The 24,439-nt window shown below is 42.1% G+C and overlaps 1 protein-coding gene across 1 annotated transcript in view; it reads left to right on the plus strand.

The window, feature by feature from the left end:
- The first annotated feature begins 3,096 nt into the window (after positions 1-3,096).
- Positions 3,097-24,439, plus strand: part of ALCAM (activated leukocyte cell adhesion molecule) — a 200,257-nt gene continuing 178,914 nt past the window's right edge. The window contains exon 1 of the mRNA XM_049858259.1: positions 3,097-3,266. Coding sequence (XP_049714216.1) covers positions 3,194-3,266 — 73 coding nt within the window. The 5' untranslated portion in view covers positions 3,097-3,193. The remainder of the gene's footprint in view (positions 3,267-24,439) is intronic.

Consider the following 24,439-nt stretch of genomic DNA (forward strand, 5'->3'; position numbering starts at 1 on the left):
TATATTCACGTGTATTTTTTTTTTATGTGAAATAGCTCCAGTTTATGTACTGTGTGTTGTTCCTAATGAGCAGCACACCTTTGAAGGGGGTACTCTAAGGTGTCACCACGTTTTGTGACGGACTGACTTTTGCTCAAGGTCACTTGCTGAGCAAGTGCAAAGTCTAACAAGGCTGTCTATTCCCCAAAACCAATCTCCTCCTGCTATACCTGGTCACTTATCTGCATGGTCTCATTTAATTTAATCCTCACAGCAATCCCAAGAGACTGGCACTATTGTTAGCACTTTTTACAAGTAAGGAAACTGAGGCTTAGAGAGGCTGACTTAACCGTGCATAAGCCATTGCCTCTGAGCCCATTCTGACTCCTAGCGACCCTATCAGACACAGCAGAACTGCCTTGTAGGGTTTCCGAGGCTGTAAATCTTTACGGATGCAGACTGCCATATCTTCCCTTGCTGAGCAGCTGGTGGGTTCGAGCCAAGGTCTTAGCAGCGGAGCTTACCCACTGCACCGACAGGGCTCCTTGGCCCTGCATACAGGTAGTAAATGTCAGAGCCCAAATCTTTGTAGGCTGACTTCTTAACAATTATGCTATATTAATCCTCATCCCAAAATAAAGGCGGTCAGATAGAAAGAGTAGGTTAAGTACATAGTTAGGATGACTTCTAGTACGCTCCATGTAAGCCGCTGTTGAAAGAAAAGTAATTCCCTAAAGGAATCCTACAAGATCCCATTGGAATGTTAGGAATTCAGCCAAACCTAGTTCATGGAGTACTGTTAAAAGGCATTTGCCTCCTAGCATTAACCTTCCTGGAGCCCTGGTGGCACCGTGGTTAAGAGCTCAGCTGCTAACAAAAAGGTCAGCAGTTCAAAACCACCAGCTGCTGCTCAGAAATCCTAAGGTTCTACTCTGTCCTACAGAGTCACTGTGAGTCAGCGAGTTTTTTTAAATTAACCCTCCCGTTGATTCACAAGATGCAAATAAAATGCTAATGTTAAAACCAAGTAGGAGAAACTACTTATTTTGAGAAGAAAAATATAAAAGCTTACTCTAGAATACTGTTAATGTAAAGATAACCCAGAGTACAAGATCGGCAAGCTTTTGACAAAAGCCACAGATGAAAATCGAGTTTAATAGCCTGGGTACTTTTTTTTTTTTTTTGTCTTAAGCTTCTGCGCATCTAGTCGGTGGCTTCTGATGAGAACGCAGTAAGTGATGATTTCTAGCTGGGCTTCTCTGCTGGAGGCCAGCTTCACACTGGGGTGATCCTGTGATGCGCGAAAGGCTATTTAATGCCCCAGGGAAGGGATTCAGGGGCCAAGATTTTACTGCGCTTGGGGAGGAGAGTTGCGATCCCGCATCCCTGATTTAGAGCCACTTAAGCAGTGTTTTTTTTTGTTAAGCCTCCGACAGCTCCACCACGGTGTTCTAGAGAAAAATACTCCTTCATGCTCTCTGCCTGATCTGAAAGCGACACTGCTTCCTGTGTTGCGCCTGGGAGGTGTTTCAATCTTTAGATATTGTCTGAGAAGCCTGTCCATCTGCTGAGACGCCTGGCTTTCAGGAACCGACCAGGAAGAGCCTGTCTTTTAACCTAAGTAACTTGAGAATTTTCTGTTTATGACTCTAAATTCGCCGCTTAATTCAAAATACCAGAGACACACGCTGGGGCTCTTGCAGACACTGGGAAAATTCGCGCGACGAAATCTGGTCTAGAAATTCCTGATTTAATTTCTCCCGGGAAAAAAGCAAATATCTTCTCCGTATTTGCTTCTGGGCAGTCGATCCTAGTGGTCTGCGTGCATGCAGAGCCAAAAACCAAGCCCACTGCCTTCCAGTCGATTCCCACTCATAGTGACCCTACAGGACAGGGGAGAGGCGCCCCCCCAAGTGTCCAAAGAGGGGCTGGTGGACTCGGACTGCTGACCTTTTTTGTTGGCAGCCGAGAGAGAGGGGATATTAAACCTGTACTTGGAATGTCCCCCTCTCTTCCCCTTGCCCCGGCCAAGCTCTGGCCGTTAACAACCAGGAGAATCCCCAGGTTTTCCACCTCCTCCTGCTCCTTCCTCCTCCAACCTTCCTGCCCTTGGACCAGGGTGCCCGTCCCCGTGAGGCTCCCCCTCGCCCACCACGCTGCTTACAGCAGGGCGACGCTGCAACCCCACCCCGGACAAGCCCAGGAGTGTGAGCCGGTGGAGCGGGCACCTGGGGGCAAGAAGGGCGCAGTCGGCCCGTCCCAACCGCGGCGCGGACAGGTGCGCAGCGGGGCGCGCGAGCCCGAGCCAAGAGCGCGCTGGCGCTGCCCGGGCAAGTGGCCGAACCCGGGGAGGCGGCCCGGGCGCGCGCGGCTCGGCGCCGGCTCCCCATTGGCGGGGGCGGGCCGGGGCGGGGCCTGGCGGAAGCCCGCCCCCCGGCGCCCGGGCCGCGGCCGCCTCTGCCGCCGGCTCCCAGGCTCGGGCTCGGCGGGACTCAGTCCTGCAGCGCCTCTAGGCTGCGAGCGGCGCTCCGACCGCCTGCTCAGCGCGCGGCCGCCTCTGCCGCCGGCTCCCAGGCTCGGGCTCGGCGGGACTCAGTCCTGCAGCGCCTCTCGGCTGCCAGCGGCGCTCCGACCACCTGCTCAGCGCGCGGCCAAGGCGGCTGCGAGCGGACGAGGGAGGGGCGGGGCGGGAGGAGGAGAGCGGCAGTCTGCACACACCTTCCAGCTCCGCCACTCGGCGCAGTCCGAGCCCGCGCCGCCGCCACCTGCGGAGACCTCCCAGGCCGCCCGAGGCTTCTCCTAGCGCCCGGCTGTCCCCGCGCAGCGCCCGGCTGTCCCCGCGCAGCGCCAGGGCCGCTGTTACTATTCCGAAGGAGGAAGACCAGAGCCAGCCAAGAGAGCCACGCACACCTTGCCGAATTACTCAGGTGCCTCCGGGAAGACAGGTCGCCCGGCCCGGCCCGGCCCGGCCCGGAGGAGCAGCCAGGGGCCGAGGGCAGGTGTCTAGGGCGAGGGAGGAGGAGTTGGGGACACCGCCGGCTGGAAAGTTGCGACGCCAGAAGCCCGAAGTGCCGCGCCCCAGCCCGGGGGCAGTGTGTGCGCGAGAAGCCGCTGCCCCAGCGTCCTGACGCGCGAGCGGTCGGGCAGCGCGGGGCCGGAACGACGCCCCCTCCTGCGGCGCGGACTCTGCCGGTGGCCCGGGAGGAGGAGGAGTATGGCTTCGAAGGCGGCGCCCTGCTGCCGTCTGGTCTTCTGCCTGTTGATCTGCGCCGTTGTCCTCAGACCAGGTGAGCGGGGACCACGGAGCGGCCCCGGGCCGGCGCGCACCGGGGCCAGCGTGCTGGGCCCCCGGCTCCGGCCTGGCACGCTCGGGGCTGTGCGCCCCGGCGCGAGCGGGAGGTAAGGGGGCGCTCCTCCCGGCACGGAGCCGGTCCGGGGCTCGGTCATCTGTGCCGCACGCTTGGTGCCGCACATTTGGTCTCGGCCGGTTGGCTCAAGTTTGAGCAGCCAGCGGGGGCAGGGGGTCAGTCTCCAGGAACTTTGGGTGCGGCCGGGGTCAGGGCTGCGGGGGCCCACGCGCAGAATTCGTCGGGCGCCCCTTTCCCCTGCGGCTCCTGGTTGGCAGCCGGACCTCGCTCTCCGACCAACCCTCCTGTCTCCGGGTGTCAAAGTCCACCTCTCTGCGCCCCAGGCAGTATTCCTTTCGCTTAGTTCTCGGAGGAAATAAACTGCCTGCACTTTTTCGTGATAAATCCCCCGGTAACTTCCCCTGGGTAGGAGATGAGAAAGGGATGAGGCCAAAGGGAGGACTTCAGTCACCCCTAAAAAAAAAAAAAACCTGAAATCGTCGTTTTAACAACCCCCCCCCCCATTTCCTGGGAGGTGGTTGATGACTTGGCGGGGGGGCAGGGGGTGACGGTAGGCACAGACCACAGCCTCACCTGGAATTAGCAGCCAGGTTGTGAGCAGTGACTGAGCGGCTGTGGACTTCCAGGACCTGCGATGTAGTCTCAGTTCTCAGTTCTGAGTTGAGCCTCAGGGGAAAAAAAGGCAAAACCCCCAACAACTAAAATACCTCGCGGGGATCCCTTCCTTCACCTGCAGGGACGTCCCCTGGCCCTGTCACCCTGGCGCCCGCCGGGCTGCTGACCCGAATTGGTCCTAACTGGGCATTCTGCATGCTCGCGGTCACTTGACCGAGCAGCAGGTTCATTCCCTCCTATGACTTGTGGGGTTTTGGGAAACATTTTTTTCTCCTTGAACTTTAGACCTCTAGCCCTTCGTAGACAGTTGCAAGTTGAAGTCCCACCTCCTGTTATTTGGCTCACCGGTACCCTATTCTTTAGCTTTTATAAAAGAAAGGTCATTTCCTTTTGCATTTTTCCATTCCTACGTATGTCTCAAGTTGCTGGCAAACTGAGGCCACAGAAGGGGTTTGAAAATCTCTGAATCTGTCCCAGGAACGGGGGAAGGAGTGGCTGGAGTCCAGATCCCGAGGGAGAGACTACAAGTGCGTGTGAGCTGCAGCTGCTGTGTGCGCGCGCGTGTGTGTACGGGGGAGGTGCCCTCTCCTTATCTCTGTATTAAAGTTTCGCTTCTGAATGAGCTCACCTGCTGTCCTGAGGCTGGAGAAAGAGGCGTCTGGGATCTGTCTCCGGCTTTGGGGCGGGTTGAACCGGATTTAAAGCCGGCGGGGGCGGGGTAAGAGCACCCGGGAGGTGGAAGGGGAGACCCCCTTGGGTCTGGCACAACTGGATCTCACATTTCCGCGATCCCAGGGTCGGATCGGGGAAGGAAGAAAGGGCACTCTAGAGCTGGGGCGAATGAGAAGCCAGAGTGGGGGAAGAGGTGATGCGGTTTGTGAGATGCGAAGAGCAACACGACTGGAGCTCGTTTTCAGTTTAACCCTCTCGCAACGTCGAAATCTCACCCACCTCCCACACCCCGGGCCACACGCATACATCCTGTTTCCCTTTCCTTGCGGTTGCCCTGGAATTTATTTTTTAGTCAGGCCACGTCTACAGACGGTTTTTTCCCCCTGCATATATATTTTTTATGTATATTTAACTGCCAGGGGGAGAAGTTCCGCCTTCAGATTTCCTTCGCAGCCCCGAGTCGTTGGGTCCCGCTGGCTCGCGGTTCCAGCAGGCACCCAGGGCGCGCGCTCAGCAAGCCCGAGGGAGGACGCTGGCCTCGCCGCTTGCGGCAGCTGCGCGGGGCTCGGAGGTCTCAGACCCCTACTCCAGAGGTTTTCCCGACGTTACTTGGCTTGCATATGAGCGCAATTTTCTGAGCTGTGTCGGCGTGCTTTAAAAGAAAGCATTGTGCCACCAAAAGGCGCCGTGTGCACGCTCCGTGGAGATACGGTGTCTCAATCCAGGGGCTAACTGACTTCCCCACCTGCCGCCCTTCATTTCCGGAGCGGTTGTGATAGTGTGTGCTCAGGTCTAGACGGCAGAAGCTCGACTTTGTGAAAGTGTCCCCGCCTTCCCCTACTTCCCCTTGCTCGTCTGAGGTCCTTTGGCCTGCAGTCCCTACGGAGTCACTGACAGATTGTAGGCCTGGCGTGTTGCCTGTTTGAAGGGAGGGGGACATACATGAACCACGAAAACCGAATTCGGAGATCAAGGCAATGAAATATGTGCTCAGCATCTGAGGTAGCGAGAATCTCATTATTCTTGTAGAAAGAGCGTCAGCCTGTGGTGACATTTTGTATTGCTTTATAAAAGCTTTTCCTTGATTATTTACAACAGGGAGGTGGGGCGCAGCAGTTAACTGTTTGTTCGCTTGGGTCGTCTGTGTGCACCCTTTCGGGGACGTTTTCTTTACTCACTGGTACAAGGTTCGCTCCAGGACGTAAGGGCACTTGGGGCTTTGTTTCCAGAGGATACTAGATTTGAATCGTGTCTGCTTAGCTCAAGAGGCCTTGGGAAATGCATCAACTTTACTAACGTGATTTTCCAGCTATCTAATGTGGGACTTTAAAAATGTATTAATTTAAAAATGGCAAACTGCGTTGTAGTCCGTAACTATGGCATTATTCCTTGGTGATTTATATAATCCAATAGCAAGTTACAATTAATGGGACACTGTTGGCGACAACCTGCTATTCTGGGTTTGCTCAGCCCGTCTACCTTCAGGCACTTGACCAAGTCCTTTAACGTTTTGGGGCTGAGTTTTTCTCCTGTGTCAAACAGAAGGGCGGACTACGGTTCTACTCTGTGAGATCTCTTTCAGTTCAAAAAACCTTTGTCTCTAATGCCTTAAGGTAAAATGTCTATTTGCGTACCAGAGAGTATTTCCAATTGTATTTTTCTAATGCTTTCAGTCAAGGGAGCCCAATTATTAATTTACCAACCTTTTTTCTGCTTATATAAATTCATTGTAAATATCTTGTGATTACCCTACCAGGTATGGATAGGGTTAAAAAAAAAAGGAGGGGATGGGGAGGAGGAGGATGGAGAAAAATTAGCCTCTCACTCTCCTGGAAAAAAAGACCCCAGAAGTGGGAGAGGTTCTCAGGTTTCAGAAAACCCGGCTTAGTGTGGCCTGTCCCTCCTGAAAACCTGCCTGTTTATAGTTCATATGTAGCTGTGGAAACCCTGATGGCATAGTGGTTAAGTGCTAGGGCTGCTAACCAAAGGATCAGCAGTTTGAATTGGCCAGGCCTCCTTGGAAACTCTATGGGGCAGTTCTACCCTGTCCTATAGGGTCGCTATGAGTCAGAATCGACTCGATGGCAGTGGGTTTGGTTTCGGTATGTAGCATGTGTGGTTTCTAGAATGAGAAGCAAATGATGGCTGATGCTAATGAGTTGGTGTGATAATGCCTTAAATGTACACTAAATTTATTTTTAGACAAAGATGAAAATTTGTATCATGGTTATAATGCAGTGTGGAAAGAAAGGTAAAATACAGATATTTTCCTTTTATGTTAAAACCTACGGTATCCAAAAGATTTTGCATGACCAGATTCCAAACTTTCTGATTGTTCAGAAAGTTCAAACCAGCTTATTGTTTGTAATAAAAACATTTGTTATTTTAAAAGATAGCTTGCAGAGAGAATGGAGTCTGCTGTTGACTTCCCAAAAAGAAGGAAATCGGGAAAACTCTACTTCAGTAGTCAAGTGTTATCAGAAAATTCTTGTTTTGGAGTCAGGACTCTTGTGTTCAGTTGTTAGCTATGCCATTTAAGAAGGCTGTGACCTTGGGAGAGTTGTTTTTCTGCTCCGTTTTACTTCCCATCTGTAAAATTCTCTCTCTGGGTACTGCATGGTTCTGATTGGACTTGACTCATAGACAAGTAATGAGATTAGTGATTCCCTTGCTCAGCATTTTGAGTTTTTCAAATAAAACACACTATATTAATCAAAACTTTAAGCATATTGTTTATAGACTAACACTCTTTAATTTATTCTACTTAATTATCACTTTGACCCTATAATTAAAAGCAGGCAAAAATGTTTCTTTTATTTTTTATTCTTTTCTTCCCCCTTAAGTTTTCGTTGTCACTAAAACATGGTCCTTTGCAACACTGAGCACTAAGTTTCAGCCTGGTAGCATTTGCCAAGTGGTAGTTTAATACTTTTGTAATCATTTTGTCTCATTTTCCCAAACACACCTCTTTCTGTTTTGGCTGTTTATTTAGCATAAAACATCGTCCAAGAGTTGGAGCTCCCTGCAGCTATTACCTCAAGTAAACACATGCAGTATATGTCCCAACTATGCAAGAGAGCCACATAGATAAAACTCTGGTGAAATAGTCTTTCTGTGCCTCTGTGTATACACATACGAACGTAAACCGAACTCTCCAAGTGTTCATTTTATTCTTCGTTGTTAGGTTTTCGCAAAAGCCCATCTCATTTCTCACACATGAATGTGTGTGACATATGGAGAAATGAGCTAACTCACTGGAATACTAAAGAATGTTTTCTCAGGAGTGATTGGTGATGAATTACCATTTATTTAATTACTACTTTTGTATTTCAGCTCTTTTTTAGTTTCAGTAATAAATTAAAAAACCAGGAAATCTCTATTTATACATTTCATTGTTTTTTAAATTAATGCAGAATTTTTCCTTTTTTTTTAATGTAGAACAAAGTCAAGACTAAAATGTATCTGTTATATTTACGAAGAGGATATTATGGTCTATTTGGTTAGATCCTACAAGGATGATACACTGTACAAAGTATTTTATTTGGAGTTACTGATATTTTCATCCAGTTAATTTCTGTTTCAGTAACAAAATTTATATTCTCTTTTCCCATTTTTTATTGAAAGGAACACCATATGTATTTCATATAGGGCTAATTCCAAATGTGCTGTGGTACTCATTAATTGTTTTATGGTAACCTATTATCGTAGCCCATTATTGTCATACATGTTCCAAGAACGAAATTAGCTTTTAGTACCTTCTCTTGTATGTATCCCGTCAGCTCTTAATTATCTATTTCACTGAAGAGGAGATCAGAGCTGTGCACAACCCAAAACCAGTTCTCATCAAAGGATTACTTAATTTGACTGTGTGGTGATTTGCTTCAATGAATAGGCTTGTATTTGCTCCTCTGAGGATTCATATTTCAACATGATGAACCTAAGCTGTGTGTGTGGGCAGGGGTAGGATTAATCAGAAGTTAGATGTCCAGCTTCTCTGGCTTGCACCCCCCCCTTTTTTTTTTAGTTCTTTCCTCTATCGTCCCATAAACTTAATGCTTAAGATGAAGAAATCAAGTAATATTTGAAAATCGTAGAAATACCTTGATGTTCTCCATGAATTTCACAAAGGAAACATCCTGTGACCATAGCATTTAGTATATTCTCCCAGCTTTCCTCCAATTACATTTCCATCTAGAGTCATTCGTTTAGCTCTACAAATCATATTATCAACTTTTACTTAAATTGTATCCTCACCCTGTGACCATTTTTCGTAAATGTTCAATTTCAGCACTTCATATGAGTTTCCATAGATGAATGGATAATGAAGCAACAAACTTTTTTTGATATGTGTTGTTTTGGCAGCCAACTAGATTGACCCCTCAGCAGGATATTCACACTTCTGCTTGCTTAAAAAACAAACAAAAACCTTGCTACTTGTCATAGGTTTTGGGGTCACTGAAAACGGTAATATCCAGTCCATAAATGCCAGGGGCAGATTGAGGCTTGACTTAAAGAGACTTCTTTTTGGTTGCTTTCACTTATTGTAAGTGATACAATGGTGATGATGTTAACCAAGAATTTAAACTAATTTGCAGGCTAAGATACCAACCAGCCCTTCAGTGCCGCGTTTTCTTGGGATAAATCCGCAAAATACTCTGCTTTAGAAGTTGATCTAAATACGTAGATTTTTATTCTTTTCATCTGTAGATCTAGTTTTAGAGAGCGTAGCTTACCTTATTTGATCTGTGAATGAAAAAAGGTAACTTTTCCCCCGCTCTACCTTTGATGGAAGGTCAGCACTGCAGTGGCAGTAGTAGTTCCAGCGTGTCCTGTTACCTTTTCCTTGTGTGCAACTTCACTTTAGCTTTGTTTTATCACATTTTATTATATTTTGGTTCTTTTTAAAAAATATTTACTCAGTTAACCATGAGCTTTGAGAATACCAAATTTTATCTCCACCTGTGTATCCTTTAGTCTAGCAAAGAGCTTGGCATCTAGAAGCGGCTTCCTATTTTTCCCCCTTTGCATTGAATAGTCTATAAATAATGCAAAAAAGGCGAATTGAGTTCTTGCATCTGGCAGGACCACTCATTCATGGGTTACCAAGAAACTTTCCTGGAGAACTTGGGAACTGAGGATGTACTATTGCTCCCCTGAGAAATAAACTTGAAAATAAAAACATAATGAAAAAACAGACACACATATCGCCTGCTTTTGGGAAGTTCACTTTAAGCCACTTTACTTTTACAAAAGACCTACATTAGAAATCAGAAGAGGATTTTTGCTTTTAAGAAAAAAGGTGAAAAGCAGAATAGTGTTCGGCATTTGTTTTGCAGTGAGCCGTTGAAGAGGCAGCGTGCACCCAAGCAGCGCAGCGAGAATGGCGTCACCAAGCCCCTTCCCAGGGCGCTACACTCGGCATCTCAGCAGCATCATGCCGCTGTGGCTTTCACCTGTGTCTGTGAGCATCTGCACTTCATCTTGATTTATTTTATGCATTCCTGCTTTTACTTTAGGTTTTATGCGTTATTTGTTATGATTTGGTAGGTTATTTTTTGGATCTGGGAACGCTCAAAAAAAAAAGTTTTCCCGTGTGAATTAAGGGTAATTGCTCTTCTGCTTTGCACCATTTCATCTTACAAAAGGTTTTGTGGGAACGCTCTGCTTTCGGATAGTGGGGGAAACTTGTATATGCAAACTTGCCTTAGTGAACAGAAAGATTCACAGGCCAGTAAGACATGATGGCACCCGATAGTGCATTTATGAAGGGGGTTTATAGTGTAGTGGTTAAGCACTTGGCTGCTAAATGAACCCACCAGCAGCTCCATGGGAGAAAGATGTGGCAGTCTGCTTCCGTAAAAATTCACAGCCTCGGAAACCCTAAGGGGCGGTTCTACTCAGTACTACAAAGGTTGCTATGAGTCAGCTATCTAGGAAGGCCTATTTCATTCTGATCTTGAAACTCTTTCTAAGCCAACTGAACTACTCCCATTCTGGTCTTCTGTGAGGTCTTTCAGTACCTTTACTGTCAATTTGGATCTAAAAAGAAATACCAGGGATGTGTATACAATTGAATGAAATCTTCAAATCTTTCTGTACTTTCTGTTACAGCTGTATTGGTCAGAGATGGTGATCTGACCTGGGGTGTTCAATAGTTTGATGAGGGCAGCTGGAGCCAAACCTGATCATTGCTAATAAGGCAAACACATGTTGTTTGACTCAGCTATCTCAGAGTTTCTCAGGCACTCAGAAAACCCCGAAACACAAAAGAGGTAATGAAAGGTGAACACACAAGACGGGACAAGATAGGAGAAGCTATAGTTTTGGCCTAATTAATAGAACAGAATGAAGGGGAGAGAGTCTTGGCAACCATGGACTCTTGTCAGTAGCTTCCCAAGTAGTTTCCCTAATTGTTTGGACGTTTCTGGGTATGGATTTCACCTAGCTCCAAATCAGGGGAAGAAGGTACGAAGAACTCTATGTGCTGTTTCTAAATTTTTGAACCATAGTGTATCAGTAACTATTGCTGCATGATAAAACACCCTTAAATGTATTAGTTTAAACAACTATTTATTTAGTTCGTTGTCCTCTAAGTTGGCAGTTTAGTCTGGACTGAGCTGAGTTGTTTTTCTCGTTTCAGCTAGGCTTCATTCTATTGCAGTCAGTTGTGTCTCAGCCTAGGCATCTCTCTTTCTGGGGGTTATCCAAGACGACTTGGCTCTCCTCCATGTTTTTTCATCCTCTTATAGGCTTGCCTAGGCTTGTTCTCTTGGTGGAAGCAGGGTTCTGAGAGAAAGCCGAAACGTGCAAGGCTTCTTGAAGCATAGCCTTGGACCTGGCAAACTGTCATTTCTGCCTCATTCTCTTGGTCAAGACACGTCACAACCCCAGCTCACATTCAAGGGGTTGGGAAATAGCCTCAAACACTTAAATGGAAGGAGCTGCAAAGTCACTTTGCAACAAGTGACAATAAATAGTGCAGTCCCTCAACCACTCACAGTAATAGCGGGAGATGTGATAGCAGCAGGGACCTTTACTGCAGACCCTTAGCCCCATGTCTCAACTTACACTGTCTTCTAGTTCCTTGAGCAAGAAATATGACAGGCTGGACAGGCTCAAGCTCTATCCAATAATGATAATATTTCCCATTGCTGAAGCCTCAACTTTCCCTGGAATAAAATTATGGAAAATTCAGTGTGTGTACGTGTTTGTATGTGCGTGTTTACATGAGAGGAATTTTGAAGGGCTTTAGGAATTTTGAAGGGCATAGTGGTTAAGTGCTACGGCTGCTAACCAAAAGGTTGGCAGTTCGAATCCACCGGGTGCTCCTTAAAAACTCTATGGGGCAGTTCTCTGACCTATAGGGTCGCTATGTGTCAGAATTGACTCGATGGCAACGGTTTTTTTTAAAATAGGTATGCACTTCTTAGTCAGATGCTAAAAAGTGATAAGGAAGGGGTTGTTGGAAAAATGAAAAGGTGCTTTAGAGGCTCGTCTTGTTCAGTCCTCTTACTTGACAGCTGAGATAAGTAAAGCCACACGTTAAAGGATTACTGAAATTCAATAGTGTATTAGACATAATTCTCAGAGACAGTAATGGTCTTAGTGTTATTTGTGCCTGGATTTACAGGTTCAAGATTTTGGAACTATAAAGAACCTTAAAATTACTTAGCTACTTGCCCAAAATTAATTATTGAAAGATTAGAACTCATATGAATTGAGGATTCAACATATAAAACGCATTGAACAAATATTTATTGAGCACCCACTATGTGCAAAGCACTGTGGCTTGGTGCTGGGACTATCACAATAAACTAGATACTAGGTGGCATAGCGTCTAAGAGCTATGGCTGCTAACCAAAAGGTCAGCAGTTCCAATCCACCAGGCCAGGCGCTCCTTGGAAACTCTATGGGGGCAGTTCTACTCTGTCCTGTAGGGTCGTTATGATTTGAAATTGACTCAACGGCAACAGGTTTGGTTTTGTTTTTTTTAGACAGTCAAGGCTCTATAACTCAAAGAAGTTAAGTTCTCTCTGGGAAGCAGACATCAATCAATCAATTATATGATTATGTAATAGAAGATTTACTAAGTGCTTCCAGGACAAATAAAGAGGATTTTAAGTCAGAATGCTAGACCTGGTTAGGGTTTAGGAAAAAATAGGAATGCTCCTTTAAGCAAGAGGTGTTTGAGGTATATGGGAAAGAATAATTAAACAAAAGATGGAGGCTGAAGGACTGATAGACCACCACTAACACAGCCTCTGCCAGACTGAGTCCAGCACAACTAGATGGTGCCCGGCTACCACCACTGACTGCCCTAACAGGGATCGAAATAGAGGGTCCTGGACAGAGCTGGAGAAAACTGTAGAATAAAATTCTAACTCACGAAAAAGACCAGACTTACTGGTCTGACCGAGACTGGAGAAACCCTGAGAGTATGGCCCCCAGCCACCCTGATAGCTCAGTAATGAAGTCACTTCTGAGATTCACCCTTCAGCCAAAGATTAGACAGGCCCATAAAACAAAACGAGACTAAATGGGCACACCAGCCCAGGCGCAAGGACGAGAAGGCAGGAGGGGACAAGAAAGCTGGTAATCGGGAACCCAAGGTCCAAAAGGGGAAAGTGTTGACATGCTGTGGGGTTGGCAACCAATGTCACAGAACAATATCTGAATTAATTGTGTAACGAGAAACTTGTTTGCTCTGTAAACTTACATCTAAAGTACAATTAAAGGAAAAACAAAAAAAAATCCCTTGCACACAATATGCCCCCAATCTTAGAATTACCATAGCGGGGGATGTCCTGCCCAGTAAAGGAGAAATAACATTCTAGTGATCACAGAATCACCCCTCACAGATATTATTTTCAGAAATTAGGAAAAGAGGCTCTTTAGGGTCTTGAGTTGGTAAAGTAGTCCTATGGATTAAAATAAAAAAAAAAAATGTAGACTGAGGGGATAACATGAGTGAGTATGCGGAGGTGGGAAAGGAACACAGTTTCCAACTCTTGGAGATAAAGAGGCGCACCTGCCTCTCTTCGGGAGAACTGAGGAAGTTCTGAGATTGAGGCAGAAACCAGGAATTCATTTCCCTAATTCTCTTTGCCTATAAGAAATATGTCTCCTTTAAAGAATATGCACCTCTAAAACATCCCAACAGAAGATTATGGGAGTGCATCTTTTTCATACTATCCCCATAAATCAGTACTGTTAATGTAACTTTAACCAGACTGATAGACTGATAGATGGTTCTTATTCATCTAAAGCTTATAGGGAAAGACGAGAATTTTCACGTAACAGGCACACACGTTCACATGCAATGCAAAAGCTGTAGGTGCCTAACTTTATGATACATGAGATGGGCCACAAATGGGCAAAAGAAGAGCATCTATTGGTAGGATATTGATATCTTATTAATGATAAGAGCTACTATCATTGCTCTTTCCACATCAGATGGCTAACTTTTAGAACATAAACTGTCTGACCGTAAACCATATTTTCTTCTATTTTGGAAGATCCATACACTGTGAGATCACAGTGGCTGAAACGAAACAGTGGATTGAGAGATAACAGTGGGTGAGCCCTAATGATGTTGGTATTGTTTTTCATCATAAAACATGGTTTCCAAATATTTGTGCTTATTCATTTGAGGTATAATATACATTGTGTGGGTGGTCTAACTAATGCCATTTTGTAAAACCTGCATAATAAATCTTACTAAACAATGTCAGTAATTTTTAGGTAAATTATATTTTTGAGCAATTCATCCAATAAGTTTGTTTTAATAGGCTTGTCAAAATTATTTAAAAGCTGATAAAAGCACCACTGTTTGCAAATTAAAAAGATCCACCAGTACCATTGAATATGTTTCATCTTGTAATTTTTGGACCTATTATGAAAAGTAGAAGTAAATTCTATTTTTATAGTCACTTTTATGTGGAAAACCTGTAGTAATAGGTATCTGAAAAGTTTTTAACAAGTGTGTGCTGGAGGTACATTTTTTAAAACAATGCAATGAATATTTATTATAGAAGTAATAGTAGTATGCACATATTGTAATTTTATGAATAAAGCAGTTTCTTCCTGGCATTTAATTTTAAATGTTCAAATTTGTGGCTTGTATACTTTTTTCTGCAAGCATTTTCTCTCTCTCATAGTGGATATGACTTCGTAAGAACAGTATGGATGTGGATTATAAAACACAGGCTTTCTGTTTTTGCAAAGGTGGTCATGCTTTTGCTATCAGGTCTGAGGGTCAGATGCCATGCATATTTGGATTTACCCTGTGAAATTTATCTCCTACTCAACCCAACCCCAGTGGATGCCAATCTAGTCCTCGAATAGAATTTTTTTTTGAGAAGTGTTTGTTTAGCATGAGAGGAAATTGCTTTTCTTATCATACTAGATGGCAAGTAAGTATCTCTTTATTAAAACAACCCCTGCATCTGCTTAGCTGTTTTTCTCTTTGCCTATAAGAAATATGTCTCCTTTTTAAACTAAATGACAAAACAGTAGAAAAGAATAGAGTTTTAGGATATGTTTTGGAGGTTATCATTGTTCAGAACTGATCCAAAATGTTGGATTAGAAAGGATCTAAGAAGAGATTTTTTTGTAGACAATATGGATTTAAGTGCTTGAGAAGTAATTTTTTTTTGTAGAATGTATGGCTGTACCTTCATGATATTAAAAGAAACGCATTCTCTGCATAATTTTTGGCGACTGTCAGTGCTCACAGACTCCTTCTGGGGATTGTCGGTGTGTAGCATAGGTTCCATTACAAAAGAGCGCAGAAGCTTGGGCTGTTGATCTGAGCATTAGTTTGATTTTCAGCTCTTGTCTCTCTGTTTTCTCATTTGTAAAGTGGGGATAACAATACTACCAACTTCATTTGTTATGAGTATTCAAGAAGGTTATGAATATATAGTGCTTTTCATAGTGCCTAGCTGTAAACTCTCAACAAACACTTAATACAAATCGCATTTTTAGTATCCATAAATTATAATAATGACATGTAAAATAACTCATTTTACTGATTGAAAGATATGTTTCAGTCTCGTCAGGATCGATTTTTTGATTTTCATAACATATTCTTATTCGAATGTTTCATAATCCAAAAGACTGTCAAGTTACCTTTACAGTTTTATCAACTCAGGAAAACACAGGCTGAAACTGACAGCTTTAAAACATGTTACCCCATAAACAAAAACTCTAAAGCAAAAAATATATGTATATCACCAGCTCTAAAATTTTAGGGACACATACAGTTTGCTATATTATTTTTAGAAAGTGACATTGTAGGTGTGTTTCTGTAATTTGAAATAACCCGAGAAGCTGGACTATATGAAGAAGAACGGGGCATCAGGATTGGAGAAAGACTCATTAACAACCTGTGTTACGCAGATGACGCAACCTTGCTTGCTGAAAGTGAAGAGAACTTGAAGCACTTACTAATGAAGATCAGAGACCACAGCCTTCAGTATGGATTGCACCTCAACATAAAGAAAACAAATATCTTCACAACTGGACCAATAAGCAACATCATGATAAGTGGAGAAAAGATTGAAATTGTCAAAGATTTCATTTTACTTGGATCCACAGTCAACAGCCATGGAAGCAGCAGTCAAGAAATGAAAAGACGCATTGCATTGGGTAAATCTGCTGCAAAGGACCTCTTTAAAGTGTTGAAGAGCAAAGATGTTACCTTGAAGACTAAGATGCACCTGACCCAAGCCATGGTATTTTCAGTCACATCATATGCATCTGAAAGCTGGGCAATGAATAAGAAAGACCAAAGAAGAATTGACACCTTTGAATTGTGGTGTTTTGGCAAAGAACATTGAATATACCATGGACTGCCAAAAGAACAAACAAATCTGTCTTGGAAGAAGTGCAGCCAGAATGCTCCCTAGAAGCAAGGATGGCGAGACTACATTTTATATACTTTGGTCATGTTGTCAGGAGGGATCAGTTCCTGGAAAAGGACATCATGCTTGGCAAAGTACAGGGTCATCGGAAAAGAGGAAGACCCTCAACGACGTGGATTGACATAGTGGCTGCAACATTGAGCTCAAGCATAACAACAATTGTAAGGATGGCACAGGACCGGGCAGTGTTTCATTCTGTTGTGCGTAGGGTCGCAGTGAGTCGGAACTGACTCGACGGCACCTAAAAACAACAGCAACACAGCTTAGAAAGAGGAAGAACATTTCCCATTATTATAATTTAGTAATGTTGATGATAAAATGATGATTTTGAATACAAAGCACATTTTCTCAGCTATAATTCAATAGAGGAGCTCGACTCCTTTCCTTTCATGAGCATTGTAGGATGTTTGTATTTATTATGACTTTCTAGTGACTTTTAATGTAATAGTGACTTTATCCATTAATTATTAGTATATTCATTGTGACACAGTTCCCATCTGGTAATGAAATATCATTGCCCTGCAATACTGAGGTTGAAAAAGTGAAGTTAAAACCAGAAAACAAGCACACTGCAGGCTGCAGGTCGTAGTGTCTGAGAGCACGTTGTTGTTTTAGCGCATTAGTGTAAGTAGGGCAGGGGTAACTCATGTCTGAAAGTCTGTGTGCCTAAAAGACAGATTTATGTAGATTCTATAGATTCAGAGTAAAATAGAGCCCAGGAGGCATAATATTTTTAAGAAAACGATAAAAGTAAACAGAATCTGAAGGGTTTCCCACAGTTTAGTCTTACCTCCCTTCAATGTCTTCTTCTCTACGTTAACAAAATGATGTAAATCGAATAGAATCTTTTAACTGCTCTGTTTAAACCATTTTGGTGGCTCCCCATTGTGGGCGGGGTAAAATACAAACTTCTAAGATAATCCTTCTTCCTTTCTCAACACAGCCTTTCTTGGAATTCCATGTTCTAGCCATATTTCTAAAGGAGTCTTGGTGGCACAGTGGTTAGGGTGCTTGACTGCTAACAGAAAGCTTGGGGGTTCAAACCCAGCAGTCACTCCATGGGAGAAAGATGTGGCAATCTGCTTGCATAAAGATTATAGCCTTGGAAGCCCTGTGGGGCAGTTCTACTCTGTCCTGTAGGGTTGCTATGAGTTGGAATCGACTCGATGAATGGGTTCGGTTTTGATTTTAGCCGTACTTCTAAGTGTGCCATGCCCTTCTTGTTCCCTGGGTTGTTACTCAAGTCACTGACTTGTTCCAGAAGACACTCCCTTTCAACTCTTCCATTATCTTTTCTTTATGTGAATAACTCATATTCCCATCCTTCAGAGCAGTTGAGATGCCAAATACTCCAGAATTTAATTCCTTTAGAATATTGAACTCTTATTGCCTATTTATCCTTGCCTCTCTCCGTTAGTGGATTTTTGTGTTGCTAGAAGGCAGGGGCTAGTTTTTCTACCCAGTGTCTAGTGATATATAGTATTTCCTCAGTACACGTATGATAATTGAATAAATGCACTAGTCAAAATTAGAATTCTTGATTATAATGAGGCCTATTTAAAAAAACAACATATATTCACATACGAACAAGAGATACCTATAACGAAACACTTTTTCAATTGCATTTAGAAATTTAGAGAATGATGAATCTCTTGAATTATGACCTTTCAAAAAAGTCAGTTTTTGCCATATTGTACCCGAGAAATGCAAATAAAGTTTTAAATGAAATAAAGTTATCCTTGTTTTCTTCTAGGTGCCAATCCTTGTTTACATAAACAAAAATTTGATGACTGTAAAGTACTCTTCCAGAGCTTCCAAAGACATTGAACATAGCCTGTTTATGAAATGTGAGATATCCCAAGAAATACAGAAATATTAATTTATTTTAAGAATTGTAGTTCTCTGAACTACAGGGTAATAGTAGAAGCATGATCAGATAGGCAGTGGATAACTGGTAATGGCTTTATAATTCTTATTTTTAACTCATAGATCAAACCTGCGGATCAGGGTGTTTTCTAGAATATGGCAAAAATATTATAGAAGAGATTTCGTGAGCCAGTTGATAAATCAGGCCGGCAATATTTAATATATTTGTGCCACAAGAAAAACGTGTGTATTGTGGACTGTTCCTTTAAGGCTGTTTAGTAAAAATATTAAAAATAATTTAGAGAAAATCTGGTGTTATTTTTGCAAAAGTATTGTCCATAGAAGAAAAACGTTAAATTTCAATCACAAATCTAAGAAAAATACTTGAAGAAAAATTTTTGTAAAATAATATTTTATTTTTGCTAAAATAATAATAATAAGACTTGTGCTCTTGAAACTGACATGACATGTATTAAACAGGTCATTACTGATAAAAAAAAAACGCAGAATTTTATTTCTCAATGTATCCATTATTTGATGGTGTTTGATAACTGAAAACATATAGTTTTAAGTCTGTTTAATCTCTCTCTTCTCTTGGAAAAATAATTTTAAGTCCTATGTTTACTTAAAAGCAAACCCAACCTGTTGCCATCAAGTCAATTCTGACTTATAGTGACCCTATAGGAGAAAGCAGGACTGCCCATAGGGTTTCCAAGGAGTGCCTGGTGGATTCAAACTGCTGTCCTTTTGGTTAGCAGCCATAGCTCTTAACCACTACGCCACCAGGTTAATTTTACTTAAAGCCTTTTTATAAGCCTTCATTTAGTATCTTTTTATTTTAGATCCTTCCCACTTGTTCTCAATTTTAACATCTGTATAATGGTTTCACCAGAGACCTGGTGGCGTAGTGTGGACCAGTATAAATCCAACACATTGTCACTAGTAGCTCACATTTATCGAATACCTGCTATTCTCCATAGGCAGTGGAATGACTAATGTATTTGTATAACCAATTCCATGGTGAAAAACAGTGCTTCTTTTTTTATTTTTATTTTGAAATTACAAAATCTAATCTCACTTTCAGCCTTTTCAGTATGAGACTTTGAAGGCAGGATATCGTATGCCTCAAAAAGTAATCAGAGCGAAGGCAATATCAAATACAGCCAAGTAAGTGGGAATTCCTCTTTCTTTAAATACATCAGATGATTGGGCTATTTTCAGGGACATGTCAGGAATCTGGGTTAATCAAATAGGCTACATGACAGTATTTTTTAGATCTTACTTTACAACTTGAAAAAAATGTTACTTATTCCTATTGGCAAATATTGCCCAAATTCTTGGATTCTTAGCATCTAGTATAGGTTTCACCTTAACAGTGGTGTGTCCCAACAAAGTAATCTTTCTACAAACATGTGAGACAATTTATAAATAATATAACTCTCAATTTTCCATGGAAGCAGCCTCTAGGGGTTAATGTGATGAAATAATTTTTATCATTAACAAGCCTTATTTTATTCTATGCAAATTGGTTTTAAAAGTTAAGTTTTATGATAAAAGATATGATCTCAGTAAAAGACAGTATTCTGTAAAAGCTGTGGAGGATAAGTGATGATTATGAGAACAGCTTGTAAGAGAAGAGGGAAGGAGGAAATGAGGAGATCTCTCTGCAGAGAGAAAAGAGTTAAGATTCAGACACTAGCATGAAGGGAAATTGCTATAAGAAAAAGAGATTACCAGACTTTTCCTGTGAACCAGTAGCATTATTATTCAAAATAATTCTCTTTCTGCTTTGTTGTAAAACCTAGTTGATAATACATTTTAGTAATTCCAAGTATGAGTCACTCCTCTCAATAGCAAGCTAATTTTTAATCTTGAAGAGAGAAGAGCAATGGATGGAAAAAAACTTCTTCATATAAAGGAATTTTGATGCAAAGCTATCTTGAAAACCAGAGGATTATTGGCTCAACTTAGCAATATTTGTCAAATTCTGCCACAGTTCATGTGGATTTATGATTCTCTATCAACTTTTAAGAATTCTGAATGGTATTAGTTTCCTTAATTCTAGCGGTAAACTAAAGTTAAATGAAATAATGATAGAAAATACTACTTAGTAGTAACGTTACATAAATATACAATTTACCCATCCATTTCTACCTGAGTGTGTCTGAATTTACTCAGACCTGTGGTTAGTGCTGAAGGCTTGTCTGTAAAGGCTCAATTCCATACCTGAAGCATCGAGAATATAGTAAGACAGTATTTTAGAAACTCCTCTCACAGATGGGCAGAGCATATAATACCGAATGATCTGCTCTGCGTCCTGGGTAAGGGCCTTGACCTACGACTTGAGCTTTGACCTTCTGTTTCCTTCCACTCAAAGGATATCTAAATGTTTTACCCAATGAGGCGAGGCTGGAATACAGAGTTTGCATCCCAGTGCTGCAGAGGAAGTTACAATTAGAGAAATGCGTATAACACAGGGATGAGTGGGTGATTGCTCATACACTGAAAAGGGAAGTATGAATCTGCAGGAAGAAGAAATGGGTTTAGAAGGGCAGGGCTAGGAAGACAGAAATAACCCAGCGAATGCCTTTGAGTAGAACTGGTTGTCTCTATCTATTATTTTCAGTCAGCTGTACTGTGGTTCACACATAGGCCAACTGAAGAGAAGGCCAGGCCAGCAAACACTGTAGACTTGATCCTAGTTACCAGCTCTCTCTCTTAGTTTGTTCGCACACAGAGCGTGATTAAGCATATTCTTGTTGTCCAGGACATTACTGCTCCTCCTAGTTTTTTTCAAGGTTTTTTCCCCCCACATTCCACTTTCCTATCCCTATTCTCTATGATCTGGCTTCTTGACAGCCAGGAAAGCCCTATCATCATACTAGATTATATAAACAAAAAAACCAAACCCAGTGCCATCGAGTCGATTCCGACTCAGAGCGACCCTATAGGACAGAGTAGAACTGCTGCATAGAGTTTCCAAGGAGCACCTGGCAGATTCGAACTGCCAGCCCTTTGGTTAGCAGCCGTAGCACTTAACCACTACACCACCAGGGTTTCCACTAGATTACATATATGTACTTAATTGTTTTCTTAATGAGTTGTAGGTTTTTTTCTTAAAAAAAATAAAATGGTGTGGGAAAGTATGAAACGAAGTTAGGCACATGTATAAGAAGCATACTGTTTTTGAACACAAATTCCTAACCCAGGAACTACCAAGTAACTAGTATCATTGTAGTTCCTTTTTCAGCACAGAACACAGTGTTTACAACGGTCTCTATTCTTACTTAATCCTTTAAAGTGAAAGCAGACATCAAAAGTAGCATGAGCAAATTATCCAATAAACATTCATCTTCTGATAGTTTCAATCTCACTCAAGTTAACGTCATCTTAGATGTTAATGACGTGTCAAATTAACAAATGATGAGTTTGTCCCTTCCTTTTTCCGCAGGTCATTCTCTAAATAAAGATTTAGAGGTTCCTCTGGAAGAGAAATACTTGGAATAACTGAGAAGTAGTTACATTTTCCGCAGTGATATAGAGTCGTCTCACAGGCTGAGCTTCCAAATGAGGTTGCTACAGGACATGGCAGGCAGAAATGAAAGTAAAATAAACGATCTTCCCCGCCCACCAAGAAAACAAGCAAAAAAGACCCATCAAACAAACCCCAGACACGCTTCAAACGTGGGATAATCTTTTGCTTTACATTTTTGTTGCTGATTTACTTTGCCTTCTGGAAATACCGTACTATCAGCTTTTTTTCTTTAGGTGTTTACAGGGTACAGAGTGTACTAACTTTTAAAAAATAGTATTGATTCTCAGAGCAGAACCAATGTGTACTTGTTAGCCACACATGTACATTGTTAAAGCATAGTTAAAAAAAAATAGTTACTTCGCGAATAATACAAGAAAACAGGCCCTATGCAAACAGTTCATATGCTCTACTGACTGTATTATTTGTTGATTAAACTAGAATGCACTGAAAAGTGAATTTCAGCTTATCATTGTTGAATTAATAAGAGTAACTGGATTCACTATTGAGTTAAAAACAGTGACCACGGATTTTCCTTTTGCATGTGACCTGGCTACCAGTGATCAGGGACAGAGTGACACAGAGTACTGGAGAAAGGAGACCAAGGTTTCAGTTCTCCCTTTACCAGATGCCCTCGGAATTTGGTTAGTCACTCATATTTCTGTTCTCTGTTTCATTATTTGTTCAAACGATGATATCAGACTAAGTGGGCTCCCTTCCACATGCTTGCACATGTTGTGTGATTTTATTCCACTGCCAGGGGAAATGATCTTCACCTTCTCTCTTTTTTGTTTTATTTATACTTCTTTTGTCATCATCAGTACACACAATGACGAGCTGGGCATTGAACATTTTGTAGACTGAGATTCCCCAGTCACAGTGGACCATAAATTAATTAATTGAGCCATAGAAATAAAAAATACAATGTAGACAAGCATCATCAGAGTGTGAAATTATAATAGACGAGGGGGGATAAAACCTCTACCCTACTCAACATGAAACAAACTTTTCAAGAGAGTACAGTATTATATTTCATTTCAGTTCCATATTTTAAGTAAAGATATAGAGAAATTGGATGTGGTTCAGAGAAAAAGCAATAAAAATGATTAAACTTATAGAATACAGGTCCTGTGAGGAAAGATCAAGGCTAGAGAAGGAAGGGATAAAATGTATCTTAGTAGCTATGATGAGAATGCTGACCAATGATTCTTGGCCTCCACAGACAGCTGCCCAAGAACAACAGCAAAATAGGATTAAACTATTGAAAGAAAAAGCTCCTTCCTTGATTTTGATTTTGAAAATGTTCCTTTTGGGTGAGACTCATGGATGACTACCTCTGAAAGTGTTTCAAAATGTCATAACCACTTGTATCTCTGGGATGTTTTATATGCATACCGTACTCCAGGCAGAGATTTTCTGAGTTCTTTTTCAATTTAGAGATCAGTGTGAAAGGATAATAAATTTGGTGATAAACTTAGGGACAAAAGCCTCATTTTTTGTTGTTTTTAATGTTAATTGCCATCAAGTTGATGCTGACTCATGGTGATCCTCTGTGTGCATAATGATAAAAAAAAACAACAATGATAGATAGGAAAAAAAAAAAAAATCAAACCCATTGCTTTTGTGTCCATTCTGACTCATAGTGACTTTATAGGACAGAGTAAAACTGCCCCATAGGGTTTCCACGGAGTGACTGGGGGATTCAAACTGCTGACCTTTTGGTTAGCAGTGTAGCTTTAGCCACTGGGCCACCCCAGTTAATATTCTGTCTGGTTCAAATAGTTGGTAATTTCTGAGTGTTGGGTGGTTGGGCTTGAATCTTAGCTTAATATTTGGTAATGGAAATACTCTTCTAAAAACTTATTTAAAGTTAAATGAGTTTTTTTTTTTTCATTTAAACCATAAAGTGGTGCATTTTGAACTTAATAATTACATAGCAAATGTTTCTAATGGCACCCTGTGTATCTTTAGCTTTTGAGGGCTCAAAGCTGTGAGACTTTACAGTTGTGGCTTAGATATGATAAATGGATGTGTTAAAAATTTCATGAAGAACAAGAGAAAGAAAGGATAATTGAAATAAGTTACTTAAGTGGGCAAATGGTGTAATGCCTTTCAGTCAATTCCTTATTTGTAAAGTTAAAAAATAATTGTAGTTAAATCAGAGGCTTATTAAAGGAACTAAGTGAGGTGATTTCTGGAAAAGTTAATCAAACGAAATCACAAGGAGTACCGGCTTCGGAAGCGTTAGCAGTTTGACATGGTGTGCCTTCTAAGAAAGGCGCAAATCGGACACATTTAAATTTAGTGGAAAAGAGAAAAAAAGTTCCAGGTAAAGTGGAATATTATCCCACTACAACTTTTATCCTTATTTATTAAAAATGCAAGAATGAATGTAAGAAAGAGTGGGCAGAACATTTGCATAAAATGGAAAGTATGTGTAAACACACACACCATCACTTACATGCTTGTATAAACATGGATTT

Source organism: Elephas maximus, chromosome 18 (assembly GCF_024166365.1).
Source record: "Elephas maximus indicus isolate mEleMax1 chromosome 18, mEleMax1 primary haplotype, whole genome shotgun sequence".
Taxonomy (NCBI): Eukaryota; Metazoa; Chordata; class Mammalia; order Proboscidea; family Elephantidae; genus Elephas; species Elephas maximus.